Consider the following 14,592-nt stretch of genomic DNA (forward strand, 5'->3'; position numbering starts at 1 on the left):
GGTGGTTTTTAAGAGGGAAAGAGAGAGCACGCAAGTACGTGGACACTGATTTTTGCCAGAAGCCCATAAGAACACTAACAGATGTTGAACAGGAGGCTGGAAGCCAGGCATCACTGTGATAATTAACAGTTAGTAGTAGTCACAGGTGGACACTCAACTAAATACCCTTTAAAAGCACTGAGTAGGATAGATTGTTTCGAGATAGATTGATAAGTATTCATTCGGGTCTTACTGCTAAAGACCTTGCAGCCTAATCTACTGTATATACTAGAAAACTGTCACAGTTGCTGTCAAAAATCACTGTCAAAGTTCTCCCCAAGCTTCCTTCTCCTCAATGGCTGATCTGCAGCAGGACTAAACCATTTTCAGCTGCAGTTGAGGTAAGCGAGTGAAACTGGTAGTCACTGTGGCATAAATATGAATCACTGCTGTGACAAGGGTCACTGCGTAGGTTTTGGAGCCAAGTAATCTTCCAGATAGCTACAGGTCTATGTTTGTGTCCTTTTGAAGAAAAAGGTGATCTGGCATCCTCCTTGGATTTTTCTTTTTTTTTTAGTGTCTTGTTCTTTGTAGTCCTGCCTTTCTCAGAAAGGGGAATGCTAGAGAGTATGCTGTGTGGTGCTGAACCTTTCTGGTTTTCTGTCCTTTTCCTCTTGTTGGGAAAGACATTCCTTCTGTTATGGTTCCCTGGTTGGGCTGACGCTGTGACATTATGTCCTCCGTCTGCCTCTTGCTAGACTAGTCTCTCTGCATTCCAGTAGGTTTAGTCTGGGGCATGTACACAGTATTAACTGACTATAAATCATCCATTAAAGCCACATGACATGCAAAAACCAAACCCATAGGTCTGGGGATGGTAGTCTGAGCCTAGCAAATCTGTTCTTTCCCATTCACTGTGAGTCCCAGCCCTGATCCCTTCTCCTCCAAATATAACAAATTCTTTATTTCTTTACCATCTGGCATTTTTATCCTTCCTCTTCCCAGTGTAAGCTCTCTCCATGACTATGAAATGTACACTCTCACAAGCAGACTTTTTTTTTAAGGCTTATGAAGCTGTTTAATGTTGCTTGTGGGTATTTTCTGGAGAGGTCTGGACTGCTGGGGTTAATGTCTTCGTGCCATCTATACGTCCTCACTTGCTGGTCATTTCCAGCGGTTTCCTTGAACCAAAGTAGTTAATATAGAGAGCACATAGAGAGCCAAGTTGCAGTGCATCATGTCTGAAGAGCATTTAGTAGTCACAGTGTCTTGGGAATACGCAAATGAGACTTTTGCGGGTCTTGACCTGTGTTTTCTGATGGTAGCAAAATTCACTGTAAATGAGCTGTGCATCTCTTATTCAGGCTTTCCTTTATTTTGACTACAGGAGGCGATTAATTTGTGCAATTTCAAAGAAAATGAATGCAATTATGTATGCTATGAATGACATTTTAGCCTACTGTGTTGGTTAGAGAAGCTGTTCTTCACAGTAGCATGGAGTGCTGTGTTCAGTTCACACACAGTACAACGTAAAATGCTTGCGTCCTGTCTAGCCATGAACGCGCTGTGTGCTTCCATGGGTGGCATCTCCTGTTCCTGTTTGGTTTGCAACTTAAGTGTCTGTTCCGACTGAATCACCCCACACGCTCTCTGCAGCCCTTTGCAACGTCACTGAAAGCACATAGCTAATTCTTGTCCTCTTTTGCAGCGCTACAGTCTCCCATAGAGTACCAACGCAAAGAAAGTAGCTCAGCAGTGCTGAGGCCCCAGACCGGTAGGGTCCCTCAGCCCAACAGCAGACCCTATTCTTCTGTTCCAGTAGGGTCTGAGAAGCCTTTGAAGGCTACAAGCCGTAACCCATCTCTCCCACCCCTGAAGATATCTACCTCCAACGGCAGCACAGGGTATGAACACTCACAGCCCGGAGACAAGTATGAACAAAGCAAGGTACTGAGCTCATCTGATAAAACATGATCTCATAGCCCACTTCTTATACCATAGATGATCTGTGAAGTTAGCTTTAATTATCAGCTAACCAGGTCAACAGGAATCAACATACTGAAGCAATGGTGTAAAATGGGATTTGGGATTGTGAGACTGTGAAAGCTCTGGCATCCAGACAGGTGGCACTTCAGCTGGGAAATGGAGACAGAGCCTGACACTGGAGCCCGGAGCGCTGATCCCAGTGTTTTTCGGGGCACTGTGTTTGCAGACCTGGTGAACTGAATATCCGTTTGCAGTACTGGCAGCAGCAATATTCAGGCTTCTCTAATATCCATTAGCCACCCATTCCTGAAGAGGTCTACTGTGATGGTACGGAAGAGTTTAGACCTTTTCCCACGTAACAGCTCGCAGGGTGCCAGTTGAAGGTTATAATTTGGGCGCGTGTGCACTGCACACAAACCACCAAAGAGTCAGTAACCATCAGCGGTGTTTGGACCCTGCTGCTGGCTGCGGTTGACCAAAGCCACTTTCCAATATGACCTATATTTAAGATCATGAGATGCATGAGTATTCGTTTGGCTTCTAATGTTGAGCCTTTGTTGGTCTTTCCCCCCCTTTGGCTCAGCACAGATCATTCACGTGTAACACCGTACAAATGAGAACATGTCTGGGGCACCATCGCTAGCAGCTGTGAAATCTAATATGAAATAGGAGGCTCATTTGTACCAGATTACTGCCGCCTTTTAGATCCTTAAAATCCTTTTCTACCAATGTGAACTTTAAGTGCTTTGTATCTTTTTCCCTGGTACAGTTAGGCTGGAAATGAAGTGGAGGGATTGCTGCTGGAAAAGGCAGGTTCCTCAGCGCCGCCTGCTCACCGGTTTCTGTTGTGTCCATTTTCACAGACTGATTTGGGAGGGTGCAATGGGACCTCTTCCATGGTGGTGATTAAAGATTACTATGCACTGAAGGAGGATGAGATCTGTGTGAATCAAGGAGAGGTGGTTCAGATCCTTGCTGTCAACCAGCAGAACATGTTCCTGGTGTACCAGCCTGCAAACGACCACTCTCCAGCCGCTGAAGGATGGATCCCTGGCAATATCTTGGCTCCCCTCACTAAATCCACTACAGATAATAGCGACGGAAGCATCAAGTAAGTGCCATGTTGGCTTCGCTGGGAGCACTATGTGGATTTTTTTGAGGAAAAAAAAAAATAAATAAAAATAAACAAACCCAAATGGTAGGGAATTCCTGCTGATTTTTATCTACAGTGCCATTGGAACAAGCTGAGTGGTCAATCCGCAGCGTCGGGCAGCCATGGTGGATAGCTCGGGTTTTGCTTATTTTCATTTTATGGGGTTTTGTTTATATTTTGGAGAGAAATAAAACCATAGACGGTTAAAGATATGTTTTACGTTACACCATTTTACACCAACATGGACCTGCTTGGACTGGACTTATATTTATGTTGTATTAAGTTACTAATCTATATATTGGTTATAACAGCATCTAGCAAAAAAAAAAAAAAAAAAAACCACAAACACAAAAAAATCCAGGCCCCGTGTTGGACTGAGGCTCGCTTCTCAAGGAGGAGAAATTTTGTTGTCTATGGCAATTTCCTTGTACAGCTTGTATCTTTTTTTAGTTTTGGTTTGTTTTGTTTTTTTTTTCTGTTTGCAGTAACTTTTGTAATATATTTTTTTGTTTGCAAGACCCCCATCCAAGTACATTCCTGTATAAAGTATTTTGCACTATTTAAAAAAAAAAAAGAAAGGAAACAAACTCATATTGATGAAGTCAGGTTGTGCAATATAATGGATAGTCGCAATGTTCATCATTGTACCTGTAATGTAACTAATTTTAAATGTACTATTTTAAATATGTAAAATAAATTTTCACCATGAGCATGTTTTAATGAGGTAAAAGAACTAGTTTGACCCTTTTTTGGTTTTGTTTTTTTTTTTGTTTTGTTTATAACATTTTGTTGCTTATTTAACAAATGTGTGGATATATATTTTTCTTTTCTGATTTTTAGAAATTTGTCAGTCTGAAATGACTAATGCAAGAAAGTGGTTTTTTGGTATTAAATACAGAAGGTACAACCCTCTTTTCAGTAATACCTGTTGATTTCTTTTAACATCCAAAATGACTAGATGGTAATGCATGATGTATACTACAAATTGTGTTACCTTACATGAGTACCTCGAGGTGCAGAATTGAACACGAGGAAAGATTTTGTGACAGATTCACTAAAAATAATAATTTGATCTCTGCTGCAGTTTCAGTTAAGAGAAATGATGACTTTACCTGTCAGTCAGTAATGAATGCTACTATGAATTGCATGTTAAGCCAAAGGAATTGCTTAGCATGTCTCTTGGACATCCACCACGGCCATTCCCGGGTTCCTCTCTAACCACGATAGGCAACCACGTGCCCTTACATTCACCCACGGCACCAGGCTCCTGGTGAAGACTCTGATTTTATGGCAGCTGTACAGTCAAATTCTGCATCAAATTATGTAGTCGTATGAATTGTGGCCCGGAAGGCGTAACAAAATTGAAAGACGCGTGCATCGAACTTCTGTCTTTCTCACTGCAGTAAGATTTAAAGTCTTAAATCATGTTTTCAGACTCAAACAGCTACAACAACCCTGAAACCAAAAAGATACTTGAATAATACAAGTTCTATGGGTAAAAAAATGACCTGGAACAGGTGTTATCTTCAGCCCTGTCTAGTCTGCCAGATCCCATTGACTAATTATTATAAGTAATAAAACTCTCTATTGACAAATATGGTACACAAAATATGTGGTTGATCCAGTAGTGTTGGCAACATGTACTATTCACTGATAGATCAGGGAGCCCATCAGCCACGTCCTTGACTCTTACCATATCGTAAAGAAAAACATAACAGTTCTGAAGTGCTGGATAACTTCCCCTGCTCTGCACATCTAATTTGGACCTCCTCCAGAAATGCCCAAATATCAGACAGCATTTACTGTCCGGCTGAGACGTGTAGGGTGCTCTGGTGCTCCTTGTGCTCAAACATGACTGCCTGTGCCAGCTGTGTGCAGTGGAGACACTAAACCTGCTTGCAAAAACAGTTGATGTGACCCAGTTCAGTCTTGTGTTGGTGGCAGCCAGCTGTTGGGAGGCTGTTAGTTTACTTTTTTTTTTTTTTTCCAATTTGAGCTATTGTACAGCTCCCATCAGGTGCTGAAGTATAACCAAAAACCACTTAGGAATCAGATGCAGTGTTCATGGGGGAGCGTTGGCTGTGTGGGGCGTCCTTTGAGTCCTACCTTGCTAACATACTGCATTTTATTGGCATCGCAGGTGATCGTTGGATTACATGCAACTTGCTTTGTAAAATGTATCAAGGTACTGTAGACATGACATGTGCCAAACATTGGGCTTAAACATGCAAATGAAATTTGCATGACTTAAAGGTGGGCAGATGCTTTGAACCTGGATCCCAGCTCATCACACTGCTGTTTTGAGAGCTTTCTGCTTTGGACAACATACCCTTTCCCAAATCCTCCCCCAACCCGTCCACTATTTAAACCAAATGAAATCCATATTAAGAACTGTTTTGGTTTTTTCTTATTTTTTTTATGTCTGCTTTGATATGCAATTTCTGTTGTCAACACGGCATTGCTCTTACAAAGGGTGACATGGTCTATTATTGTTTTTTTCCAAGAGTAAGGTCATAGCAGCAGTAATGAGGGGTGAAAAGTGTACTGGAAATCGTGCCTGCTGTGATGCTAGCCAAAAACCATGGGCTGACTGATGTCCTCTCTAACCAGACTGGCAAAATCAAATCGGAAATTCTTGGTCTTGAGAAGCACAGCATTCTAGGAAATGACTTATCTCTTGGAAAGTTAATGATGTAGCTCCTCTTTGTTGAGCTATTCATGTTCTGAGCAACGTGTAGGGAGCAACACCTTCAATTTCTTAATTTTTTTTTTATTTGCTCTACTGAGGAATCTATTAAGACCATTCTCCTGTATTTCTATTTGTTTCACTGCTTTTAACCAACAAGACTGAGGACCGAATTGACCTTTTAACTGTAGCAAAAATAAAATAAATTTCGATTTGTGGCAATGCAAGTCCCTGAAACCATATGACCAAGTTCTAGTCGCCTGCTTCCATCATGGGCATTTTTTTCCTGCTCCATGCATTTAAACAGCAAGTGTGGCACAACATCTGCTTCGCAGAACTGTTTGGTTTGGTTTTTAACTTCAACTCTCATTGCTCAGATTGAGATAGGCATATTGCCGGTGGCTTTCACCTTCTAGGGAATTGCAGTAATCGCGAATGTGGATGCTGGTTCCCCTTTCCAAATCCTTCCTTCCTGCTATGATTTGCCATTTGATTGCTGCGTTTTTTGGTACAACAGGAAGTCATGTTCATGGCATACCCTGCGCATGAGAAAGCGGGCGGAAAAGGAGAGCAGTGGCAAAAATGAAGCCAATGGGCCACGTAAATCCAAGGATATTCTGGGGAACAAAGTCTCTGTTAAAGTGAGTAAGGCCATCTGAAAGCTGTGTGCTGCTCTCCTGCTTCCCATCCTTGTCACCCCCTATAGCATCCTCTCCTGAGAGAGGGAGGGGGCGGCGATTTTGGGTTTGGTTTTTGCTTTTTGGGTTTTTTTTCCACTTTAGTTATCTTTTTTTTTTCTTTTTTTGTAGTATCCATTTTAGCAGGATTTTTGCATGCAAGATAAAATGCAGCCTTTGTTTTTCGTTTTCTTTTTCCTGGCATCCTACATGCAAGTAAGTAATCTTCATTAAAAAACCCAACTATATATATGGTTAAATAACTGTTCTTAAAATTGGGACACTAGTGATTTACTGACCGCTGACCTAGCCCAATCTGCAGCTCCATCAGAGCAGCTGCAGCAGTGAGAAAGCCACTGGATAAACCATGAAGTTGATGAGTTCTCTTTAGCCCAATATTTCACCACATCTTAAGATAAGGGGTTCTCAACCCGAGATGCTTAAGATTTTTGGTCTGGGGAGATGGTCTCAATGACCTTTTTCTTTCCACATTATCAGACAGGGCAGAGATGCTGACTCTGTCTTGCCAGGAGAGGGTCTCGTGTGTGTCTGTGTGTGTGCGTCTGTGTGCGTGTCTGTGTCTGTCTCTCTCTCTCTGAGATCTCCCAGTATGGAAAAGGTTGAGAACTGTGGGGTTAAGCTCCATCTTCTGCTCTGGGTGCCTGACTACTGTGCTCCAACTCAGAGGATCCATCCCTATAAACCGACCATGAGGCCTGCTGAGGACTAATCGGGGGCTTTCCCTCCCAGCAGAGGCAAGCAAACTCTTGTGGTTTTGACACAACCAAAGCCCAGCCTTGATTCAGGAAAGCACTTGAGCATGTCCTTTGGATCCACCCCTCTCCAGGAGAGCCCATGATTAAGTGTTTTCCTTTGCAGAGGCTTTCCGTCTTGTAAGCCTAGTGAAGTAGCCATGGCATGTGCAAAGGGAGGAACCCTGCCACTGCGCCCCGGGCGCCCCTCGCACCCCCTGCGCAGCCGCCCTGCGGTCAGCGGGGAAGGACCGGGCCCGAGGGAAGCGGTTGCTCCAGCATGGTGGCCACCGTTCTTCCTCCTGTTGCTTCCTCGCTGTTTTTACTACCTGAACGACTTGCAGAATCACTGCCTCTTCTTTGGCAAAAGCATGTCTTTGTCCTTGCTTCCCCTGTTTTGTTGTCGGTTTGGTTTTTGTTTGGTTTTTTTAGAGCATTTTCTGTACTGTTACCCATTTCCATGCTGCTCACAACTCCTGTGCTGCTCTGCCCTGTCTAACCAATCTCTCTTCTAATCTCTTGTTCTCTCTCTCCCTCTTCATGCTGCCAAACAAGGAGACAAACAGCTCAGAGGAATCAGAGTGTGATGACCTTGACCCCAATACTAGCATGGAGGTAGAGACAATCATCCTTGTGATTATTTTTTTTCCAAGAACATGTGCCCGTTTTGAAATGCCTTTGCTGAAAGGGGAGCTGGTGGGTCTGTATCGGTCGTGGACATATGTGCCAATTAAGCGTGAGTCACACAAATCGCCAATTCTGATTTACGAAGTGGTGAACTGGAGTTTGGGCTGCCTTTGTGATGGGACCAGTGGAAGAAGCTGAGGAACAAGCTCCTGCTGAGCTGGAGGCTCACGTAGCCATCCTCAGTCGCTGTTTCCCACCTGGGACCTCATTCAATGAAACGATAATGCATGCATGTCAACTGCTGATAAATGTAGAAGCTTTCTATATTAAAACACCCCTTGCCCTGGCAATACGTGCTGAGCTGCTAGTCAGGCTTGTGTTATAAATCACTGGAGCAAACATTGTTGCATCATAACTAGTGCTTTAAATTATCTAGAAGATCAGAAAAGACAACCTTTCTTTTTTCTCCTAGCAGAGTGGGAAATTGCATTTCTATAAAGGTACGGAAGCAGAATGGTAAAACTGGTTGCGTGAATGTGCCCATATCACAGACAAGGCTGAATCAAAGAGGTGGACCCAAATTATGACACATTATACTACTCTTTTTCCAGCGTGAAGCCACCAATTCTAGTGGAGTGACCAAGACATGCCTTGTTGAGAGAGCCTGAAGGAGCTTAAAATCATAAGAGTTATATATCTGGTCCTCCTCAATATCTTGCAGGACCCATTTTTTTTCTGCGCGTAGTGAGCACACCAAGCATTTGTATACATTGTACCAAGGCTGAAAGAGCTTCCCACTGAAACAGGCAAGGACAAGGTTCAGAGAGACATAAGTGATTTTGTAGAGATGACAGGGCAGGTCATTGGAGAAGAGGGATATCTGTGTGTCCTAGGAGATCTCCAGGATGCTGTTAGCCAGGCTGCACTATCAACATCCCGCAAAAGAAAGCTGATCTTCCTCCTGGAGGAAAAAAAAAGAGGGAGAAGTGTATTGAGATGCACCACCTCAGCTCTTAACCTGAAGGCTCTCTTTTATTTTATTGTGTTGGCGTCAATAAACACATCTTTGAGAAGGGGATGTGTACTAAAGGAAAGCTTTTGACCCAGCTGACATCCTGGAGATTGAATGGTGCTTACCACTAAAGCCGCATTATTCTCAGGAGCGTGTTTGCATTTTCAAAGAGCATTTTGCCAGTCACAGGTAACAACTGCAAGTATATGTATTTGTTACAAGGCAGTGCCCAGTTATTGCACATAAGTCGGTGTAAGCCTTAGATCATTGGAAATTGCCCTGTGGAGTAAAAGGTGGCTGAGATACAGGTGTAACGTACAGACCTGGGTGAGAACCACCATTCTTTTTGCAGAGGATTTCTGTGTTTTGACTTTGCTCAATAGGAGGAAAACCAGATGTTTCTAAATTGTCAGTGGAGTCCTTACTCTGTCGGCATTTCTAGTCAGCTCTGGCATGTTCCACGTGGGTCTTTGTGTTTGATTTGGTTTTTTACCATGATACAGTCTACTGTTCTTGCCTGCTCCTCAGTTCAGGAGGTAAGACCCTTTCTATTTAAACCAAAAGACCCTAATTTGAAGTCTTGGCTGTGGTATGAATCTGCTGTTGGGGGAGTAACGATGTGCCTGGTATGTGACTTGATTTACACTCAGAAACCCCGTCCTGTATCTCCCAGGTCACTTACTGGAGGTGACAGTGTCACTGCACCACACTGCAGTCCCCAGGAGCCACAATGTTCCTCATGGCTTGGAAAGCTCAAGTCTGCTTCTGAGCAAAACTCTTTGGGGCTGAGCAAATGTTTAAAATGGCAGAAGGGGAGTGAGTGAGTGCAATTTTGGGGGTGCCTTAACACCAACCTAAGGTGACACTGCCCTGCAAGGAGCAGCACAGCCCTCGCTTTGTGCTGGTTTTAGCACATCTGCAGCCTGGAGTGAGTGCGGCCAGCTCGTTGGTCTGGCTAAGAAATACTGGGGGGAGGGATTGCTGATACCCAGTGTAAACTAAACAAAGTCATCCAGAGGGAGCAGAGCAAGGGCAAGTTGCTAAAATGCTCATGAGGGAAACAGCCCTAGAAGCGGCCATGGGGAAGTCTAGTCTGTAAAGGTCTGGGGTATTCGCTACTGGAAGCCACAATTGTCCTCCCTGTCCCTTTATTATGGATGTTTTCATGCTCCTTTTCAAACGTGTTGATAAATGAACTATATTAAGGCCTTGGGAGCTGAAGTCTTTTCTCATTAAAAGAGAGTCAAGACACTTCTTCCACCGCCAGAGCCTGGATGAGGTCTTTCAGGCTTTGTATCCTAGGCTTAAATAATTGTTAAACAGCTATGCTACCCCTCCACCCCAACCTGCATGTGCACTGAAAATCAGTAGCTCACCTGGTTTTCCTTTCCCTACTCAGCATGGTACGTCCCAGCAGAGCCACGGGTGAGCTCCCAGGGGAGCTGGAGGCAGTGTGACTGGCTGCCCAAGGAGGGGGAAGACCTTGTCCTCACACCTGGCTCAGCTCGTGACCGATTTTGTAGACACTGGGAGTGCCGGTAGGAGAGCTGTGTCCTGGCCATCAACATTTAGAGGTGCATGAGGCCCTACCTGTGTCATTAAGGAGGAGTCGTCCGTAGCTATTATTACAGCCAGGTAATAACAGGGCAAGTCACCTGGCTTCTCTTATAGGTCTGTCACCCCTGACATCCCTCCTCCTCCCATGGTGCATGAGAACGTGCACCCAGTGCTGGAATAGAGACAGCAGTCTCTAAATGCAAAGCAGCGGTATTAATTACTTGGAAATGTCAGTGCAATTTACCTCCAGCCTACTCACTGCGCAAGAAGTCGGTAAGCTGGTCATAGCATCCATGATGTCCCACAGTTATTGTGGTCTTTCAGATCTAGGTTTGCTTGCTGTTTATAAAATACCACGTATCTGTTCAGTAGATTCCAGATTTCTGGAGCGCTTTGGCTTTGTTTTGTTTCAAGGGGAAACATAAAAAGAAAGCAATGTGGAGAACATCCATAGTGAGAGCAGGAAACTGAAATACGGGGTGACTGTTTAAAAGAACTAAAATGCCATTACTGTGTTTTTGCCTACACAGGGACATGCTGGCCCTGGAGGATTTTCCATTCATTGTAATTATGAATAGAAATAGTATCTCTTGGTGGCTGTTTCTTTTCTCTTTGTTTATTAATATGTAATGAAAGCGCATAAGGATGGAAATGAAATTTGTTTTTTTCCCCCTAGTTTTCTGCTTTGTGCTGTTGTTTCTCAAAACAGAAGGTGCAAACTCACCTGTCAGGCATGTGAGTGTAGGAGCAGGCACTTAAGGAGCATGTGTAGCCACGTGAGGGATAGGAGTAACCTATATTTAAGAAAGATCAGAGACTCCCTTTCCACACGTCTGTAGCTAGTTGCACGGGGACAGGCAGCTCTGCTTCTGGGAAGAAGGTGTATGCCCTTGTGAATCAGTAAATATCGTCCACACCCAAGTCAGGGGTCCTGGACAACAACGCAACTAATTGTCCTACAATTCTGTGTCGTAACATCTCATGGGGTTTCGATATGGCTGACGGGGTCATAAGTCAACTGTGCAGATCCCATCAGGCTACCTCTCTTGTCTAAGTGAATGTCCTTCCAGCAGTCAGAAGACCTAACTGAGCTAAACCTCTCCAAATTCAGGAGCAGCTCTTCCAGGCTTTGGTGTGGACCTCACATGTAGGGATCTGACATGGCTCCAGACATCTTGTTTCGCACAGCATGACTCCAACTGCAGTGCGTTACAAGTAATCCTGACCAACACACAACTGTCACCAAGTGTCTAGCGTTTGTTCCAGTTTCTTAGCTGTGCAAAGGAGAGATGAAGTCCAGGCCCACCCCAAGTCAGTGGAACTGCCATCATTAGATTAATGAGCTGGGCTATTGCCAAGGTATGTAAGTTGGGTTTCATAATCTATTTTTTTCAGTTATGACATTTTAGCATGTTAAGAAGTACTCAGAGATACTTAGAGCAAGATAAGCACTAGGAAACATACTGTAGGGAAGAACATTGTGTTAGCACCCCCACAGTCCAAGTGGTTGAGTGAATAATGGTTTGGTGGATACAGCATTGGCTCCAAGTCAACACTCAGCTCAGGCCAAGAATTCCCAAGTGCTTTAGGCAAATGCTTTCACCCCCTGCCTTTTGTTGACCATCTCCAGAGCAGATCTAACATACTTCTCTTTGCGGGAGCTCGTACAATGCTGGTAAGAAACCTTTCCTGGCCTGTTATCACAGTATGAATGAGTACAATACTGAGAACCTCCCATGTGTCCATGGGGTGGCCTCCATGGGTGACACCACTGTCCTGCTGCCCTCAGTGGGCAGGGGTTGCTAAGACTGACCAGGAAGGTGGCTCATCAGGTGTGACATAGCCTGACCTGGCAGCGCAGGCGCTGTGGTTTAGCTTTTGGAAGAGGAAGAAGTGACCTCCTTCATCTGCAGGAAGGGGGTAGAGAGCTACAACACGGTGCCTGGAGTACCAGAGACATCCCACAGCTACAGCCATTGAAGCACACCAGCCATTAGGGCCTCACAGCGAGAGCGTGACAAGGGCAAGAGGACTTCTGCTTTGCACGGATGCATGTACAAGTCGCATCCCTTGTAGCTTCTCCATCAGTCTCAAAGGCAGCTGAGCCCGTCCATGCTGGGTGCCAGAAGGCATCCCCCATCCCCACCAAAAGGCTGACGCCGTGGGATGTTTCATCAGATACCATTATCGCATTTTAAATTCTGTTTTCCCTTTGGTAGCATCTACCCATGTGTAGCGGGATCCTTATTTGCTCCTTTTATCAAGAAATTTCTCTTGTTAATTTGTTGCTTTTTGGGGGAGGGAAGGCTGGTGACGCTGTGAGCTTGTCCCCCCAAAAGTCTCAAAGTAAAAGTTGACCTAGTCAGAGGTGGATTGATAGATCTTTTCCTACAAATTAGAGTTGGCTTTTCATTTATTTCTGAGAATTATTAATATTTTTCTTTTTTTTTTTTTTTTTTGAGTGAGGGAGCAAGGAACATGCTGCTGACTCTGCTAGAAGCATATGTAAATGCGTCAATATTTTATTTTAACTCAGTGAACAAGAAGTGCCATGAAGTGTTTACAAAATGCTGAGCTGCTTGTCTTGGAGTAAACATGCCCTCTACTGTTTAGATAAAGCATGGATCTTACTACAGAGGGCTTGGTTTGCAGCCTAGCCTTATGCTTTGGGGGAAAAAATATTCTCACTCCTGTTTTTGATGCAGTCCCTTAAAATGGGACTGAAATGGGGCATTGGAAAAATCTGGGCATCCGCTGGGCCCTTCTGTGCATTGCGTGTGTCTGGGCTGGCCTTGAGCCTCCTCCAGGGAGGTGGGTTAGGCATGGCGAGGACATCTCTGCAATGAAGAAGCAAACCCTAGCCAAGGCGAGAAGCCCTCCCAGGCAGCCAGGCTGTGCTTGCGGAGCGTTTCAGGACTGGCCATTGGCACTGCAGGATGGTTTGTCGCTCCCCACCAGATACAGCATGTGTGCACAAGTGAAAGATAAGCTCTTGCTAAGAATTAGGGCGGTCAGAGTCACTTTGCAAGTGGACTTTGCTGCTACTGCTGCAGATGCCTTTCTATCTTTGTAACATGAGCTTAACAAACCGGGAAGAAAGTGGCCCAGTACTGCAAATACGGGGTGGCTGGATGCAGCACCTATGCTGCTTTTCTAAAGCCTGACTGTTACACTTAAGTCAGATGTAAGTGACTTAGATCCCCGCAGGTCCCCAAAGGCATTCAGGTGCGTGCCTCGTGTGCCTTTCTTGGTTTGAGCCCTGAAACAGCACAGGCTGGAGGAGGGAGAAGCAAGGTCTATTTCTGGCTCTTTTATTGAATAACCCTGACCCGTCCTCCCATTTTTTTATCTCACCCCCCCTCCCTCCAGCTCCCTGCCTTTGCCTGGTCAGCGTTAGACCCCACGTCACTTGAGCAGAGGCCGTTTCATGGTCTGCCTTTGTCACCTTGTGTGGGGGTTCCATTTTCATCTGTCATTGTATGGGAAACAGAAACTCTCCTGGCCGCGGAGGGAGTGTTACAAGTTTTCCCCTACCCTGGACCAGGCTACAGGTATTTCATCCACTGGAAAAAATAAATCTATCTCATTTCAACTGAATTTATGTTCCTAGAAAAAAGAGCCGGCTGTGTTTCTTACCTGAGGAGTGACTGCATTGCCAACCGAGCTTCATCCCTTAGGGTTTGCGTTTGCCTGGTGTGGACTGACGCTGAAGATGGTGTGAGAAGTTTTTGCATTGGGTAGCTCCATCCCCATGAGTTTGTCCGGTCGCAGGCCAGACTGGCAGCCACAGTGCTGCTGCAGGTGGTGTTTGCTGGGATTTCTTCAGGGAGCCCTTGTCAGCGTGAGACCCCGGGCCGCCTTCCCCCGCTCACGGCCACCATGGGCAGGGATGCTTGGCTGAGGGCCAGCCTGTGAGATCCTCGTTCAAACCGCTACAGACTGAGTGGGATTTCAGGGCTGAGCCTCACGTTGCTTTTCAGAGAGAGGAAAAGTAAAACTCCACAAAAGCCACATAACCAGCAGGGGTTTTTTTTCCACCTGATAATCTCAAAGCAGTGCAGAGCATTCCCTGAGGGAGTGATGTGCAGAAGCCAGGGCTCCTGCATCACCCCCACAAACACCACCGCTGCCCTTCAGCTTGTGTGGGAGCTCCCCAGGGCAAG

General features: G+C 45.0%; 1 protein-coding gene across 6 annotated transcripts in view; it reads left to right on the forward strand.

The window, feature by feature from the left end:
* Nucleotides 1-14,592, forward strand: part of KALRN (kalirin RhoGEF kinase) — a 534,707-nt gene that overhangs the window by 498,342 nt on the left and 21,773 nt on the right. For 2 of the 6 annotated variants that reach the window (XM_075511728.1, XM_075511733.1), the window contains 4 exons: nt 1,688-1,926; nt 2,829-3,076; nt 6,322-6,445; nt 7,789-7,848. In XM_075511728.1, coding sequence (XP_075367843.1) covers nt 1,688-1,926; nt 2,829-3,076; nt 6,322-6,445; nt 7,789-7,848 — 671 coding nt within the window. Of the gene's footprint in view, nt 1-1,687; nt 1,927-2,828; nt 3,077-6,321; nt 6,446-6,613; nt 6,698-7,788; nt 7,849-14,592 lie in introns of all 6 variants that reach the window. The other 4 variants (XR_012777087.1, XR_012777086.1, XM_075511729.1 and 1 more) reach the window with 4 other exon arrangements.

Source organism: Mycteria americana, chromosome 9 (assembly GCF_035582795.1).
Source record: "Mycteria americana isolate JAX WOST 10 ecotype Jacksonville Zoo and Gardens chromosome 9, USCA_MyAme_1.0, whole genome shotgun sequence".
In the NCBI taxonomy this organism is placed as follows: domain Eukaryota; kingdom Metazoa; phylum Chordata; class Aves; order Ciconiiformes; family Ciconiidae; genus Mycteria; species Mycteria americana.